Source organism: Antrostomus carolinensis, unplaced genomic scaffold, assembly GCF_000700745.2.
Source record: "Antrostomus carolinensis isolate BGI_N321 unplaced genomic scaffold, ASM70074v2 scaffold36684, whole genome shotgun sequence".
Lineage (NCBI taxonomy): Eukaryota > Metazoa > Chordata > Aves > Caprimulgiformes > Caprimulgidae > Antrostomus > Antrostomus carolinensis.
The window spans coordinates 1-3,000 of NW_010313464.1; the positions used below are offsets into that span (position 1 = coordinate 1).

A 3,000-nucleotide genomic window follows, 5' to 3' on the forward strand; every position below is an offset into this window, starting at 1 on the left:
TGGTGAGTGGGGAGGCGGCCGCTGGTGGGCCGAGGCCGTGCAGCGAGTTCGCGCTCGTCGGTGCCTCCCCAGTACTGAGGGGCTGCTGCTGTTCTTCACGGGTTGCAGAAAACTGTGGCTGTAGGCGACCCTGTACACTGTGGCAGTGGTGAGCAGCACTGAAGGCCGCAGTGTGTGCGGGTGATGCTGGCGCTGTGGGGAGCACATGCCACAGTGATGGGCAGATCCAAAGTCTTGCATGTTCCGTTAGACTTTGCTGGATCTGTAACTTAACTTGAGTAGTGCTCAGGCAATAGGTACTGCCTGAGAATGTGGTTGTGTGACATCTCAAGCTTGTGGGGCAGTGCTGTGTCTGTTCTAACTCTTTGGCCATTCCTACCTGTTCTTGTCACCCCACTTGTGCTAGCACTGCTGTCGTCTTGTACTCCTCTAAACTAACCAGAGGTGTGCTGTGGTTATTTTTTTTCTCCTATAGGGTTAGTTTTTAGTTGGCTCATCTCACTGAATTGAACATAAAAGAGGGGATAGAATCAGAATAATGTAACTTAAATCAACATTGAACGTACCTATAAGCGCAAGTATTATCTGTTATATTCTTAGTGTAACAAACTTACATTTTTCTCTTTAGGTAAACACAGGAAACATCCTGGAGGGCGTGGTAATGCTGGTGGTATGCACCATCACAGGATTAACTTTGATAAATAGTAAGCCAACATTTTAAATACTTAACTAGCAAAGGACATGTTCCTGAAGTAGAAACAACTAGCATTTATATGTAAATAAAATTCCCTGCAATCCTGTGTGTTTTTTCTTCTCACATGAAATGTGGCATTACAGCTGCAGTGAACTCGTGTCGCCATTTACCCTAAAATCAGACCTTTTCACTTCAACCAGGTGTCTGTAAGAGTTCAGTGCAGCAGTCAGTAAACTTGACCAAACTTGCCTGTTATGATGTAGTGCCTGCTAAACGATGCACACACAGAATGTTATGTAATTAAAAATGTTAAATTTAAAGGTGAGGGATGTCGTCTTATTGCCGAGACTAGAGTCACATCTGGACGCTGCCTGTTGTCCTGGTGTGCTAGAGTACTCGGACAGTAACCACTGATCTCTATTCACTGGCTGTGGCCATTTGTGACTCAGTCAGTCACCAGATTAGTGACAAGAGTGCTGAAACTCCCCGGGCAGTGCGACCCTGCCTGGGTTCACGGAATTGGGGTTGCCTGGGAAATACAGGTCTGGGCCAGCCTCACCAGTGAGCGGGACTGAACTGTGTGTTCAAGGGAGAGCAGACGCTTCAAGAGAAAATAACTTTCCCTTTATTTGGATACCAATGGTTATTACTCTTAAATACTACACATATTAATATTAATAAGTATAATGTGACATTTTGAATACTTTGATTAAGTAAGATGCTTGTTTTAAGTGTTGATTTGTAGTTTTACTTGTTCAGGATGAATGAAAAATATGATCTAATGAGGATTGTGTTTCTTTCACAGTCACCCTGGTTACTTTGGAAAAGTAGGCATGAGACACTATCACTTGAAGAGAAACCAAAAGTTCTGTCCTACTGTCAATTTGGATAAACTATGGACGCTTGTCAGTGAACAGACAAGGCTCAATTATGCAAAAAACGAGGCTGGACTGGCCCCGGTCATTGATGTTGTGCGCTCAGTAAGTTTCTGCTCATATTCAGATCTGCAGTTCCGGGTCACTTCACGTGTCACTTGGCTTTGCCTGTCTAGTTAGGAAAACTACAAATAAGTGACAGTGCTTGAATATTTGTAAGCTGCTCAGGATGGTATCTTGGCATATAAGTAGTTACACAGGTCCTTGGGCTGTTACGTTTTTTCTGGTAAGAACTTTTTCACCTACTTGTGTGTGATTGTGGACGGGGACTTCCCTTATTTTGGAAGGTGGTGAAAGAATACTTCTTTCCAACGTTAACTGAAAGCGTGCATAAAAACCTGGTACAACTGTTCTTGTTTATATAAAATAACTTCTCTGATACCGAGACTAGAGTCACATCTTAGCATGTTTGATTGTCTTGGTGTGCTGTAGTTCTCGGACATAAACGTCTGATCCCTATTCACTGGCTGTGATGTCTCATATCTCAGCCAGCCACCGAATCAGCGACACTAACTGGTCTGCCAAGTGGGCATGTTCTGCATCCCAAATAGTGGTACCTGTGTTGGCCAGTTACACCGCTTCTAACAAGCGGTGACTTCAGCGGATCTAGTGTCAATGGACTTTGTGCCGTGGTTGTCCTTTCAATGTAAAGGATGGGAATGCAGTGAGAGGATTCCAGTGGTAGAGAACAGCTGTGGCTGGGAAAGCTGCAAAAGCTTCAGTTGGTTTAAGACGTGCAGAAGAGTCCTCTGCTCTGTTCAGAAGTACCAGATGTCCTATGGGTAAAGAGCACCGACCAGAAGTCATTGGGGAGTAGATGGTCTTGAAAGTGCAGCCAACTGCTCTGTCCTTCAGAAACGTAGGAGAAGGTTGGTGACTCTTACCAGATTTCACCGTGTTTTCTGTACATGGAGTATGGGGAAAAAAATCCAGGAAAAGTTCAATTTACAGTTCCCAGTTTTTCTCTGAACAAATGCAGCTCCACTAGGTCATGCAGGAGGTTTGTCTTTCATTTGTATATGTTTTATATTGGAAACAGACACTGAGGGAGGTCATGGCGATCACGGTTTTGGTTTTGCCTGGTGCACGCTAAAAGACAGGTCTGAAGGGAGGAGCCTGCGAGCTGGTTACAAACACTGACCGGGGGATTTTTACTCTTTCTAGGGTTACTACAAAGTCCTGGGCAAGGGGAAGCTGCCCAAGCAGCCTGTGATTGTGAAAGCAAAGTTCTTCAGTAGAAGAGCAGAGGAGAAGATCAAAGAAGTTGGTGGTGCCTGTGTCCTTGTGGCATGAAGCCCTTTGTTTGATTCACAACTTTGAATAAAGACAATGTGTAAAGATGTGCTGATTTACAGAAATTGGGGGGGGAGG

At 44.5% G+C, this 3,000-nt stretch overlaps 1 protein-coding gene and 2 non-coding genes across 3 annotated transcripts; all 3 read left to right on the forward strand.

Moving 5' to 3' along the window:
* Positions 1-630: 630 nt before the first annotated feature.
* Positions 631-2,987, forward strand: RPL27A (ribosomal protein L27a). The gene is made up of 3 exons (XM_010167368.2): positions 631-704; positions 1,500-1,674; positions 2,794-2,987. Exons 1-3 carry the CDS (start codon positions 673-675, stop codon positions 2,920-2,922), a joined length of 336 nt encoding a protein of 111 aa, XP_010165670.2. The 5' UTR covers positions 631-672; the 3' UTR covers positions 2,923-2,987.
* LOC114818550 (small nucleolar RNA SNORA3/SNORA45 family) lies at positions 1,036-1,167 on the forward strand. Its single transcript, XR_003766195.1, has one exon. It is a non-coding gene; the product is annotated as a small nucleolar RNA SNORA3/SNORA45 family (small nucleolar RNA).
* On the forward strand, positions 2,010-2,141 carry LOC114818551 (small nucleolar RNA SNORA3/SNORA45 family). Its single transcript, XR_003766196.1, has one exon. It is a non-coding gene; the product is annotated as a small nucleolar RNA SNORA3/SNORA45 family (small nucleolar RNA).
* Positions 2,988-3,000: the final 13 nt, after the last annotated feature.

Bases quoted from the DNA above. Each gene is read 5' to 3' on its own strand.
- RPL27A (XM_010167368.2), top strand. From the start codon at position 673: ATGCACCATCACAGGATTAACTTTGATAAATA. The intron at 705-1,499 runs GTAAGCCAACAT...TTTCTTTCACAG, and splicing joins AGGATTAACTTTGATAAATA to TCACCCTGGTTACTTTGGAA. The intron at 1,675-2,793 runs GTAAGTTTCTGC...TACTCTTTCTAG, and splicing joins TCATTGATGTTGTGCGCTCA to GGTTACTACAAAGTCCTGGG.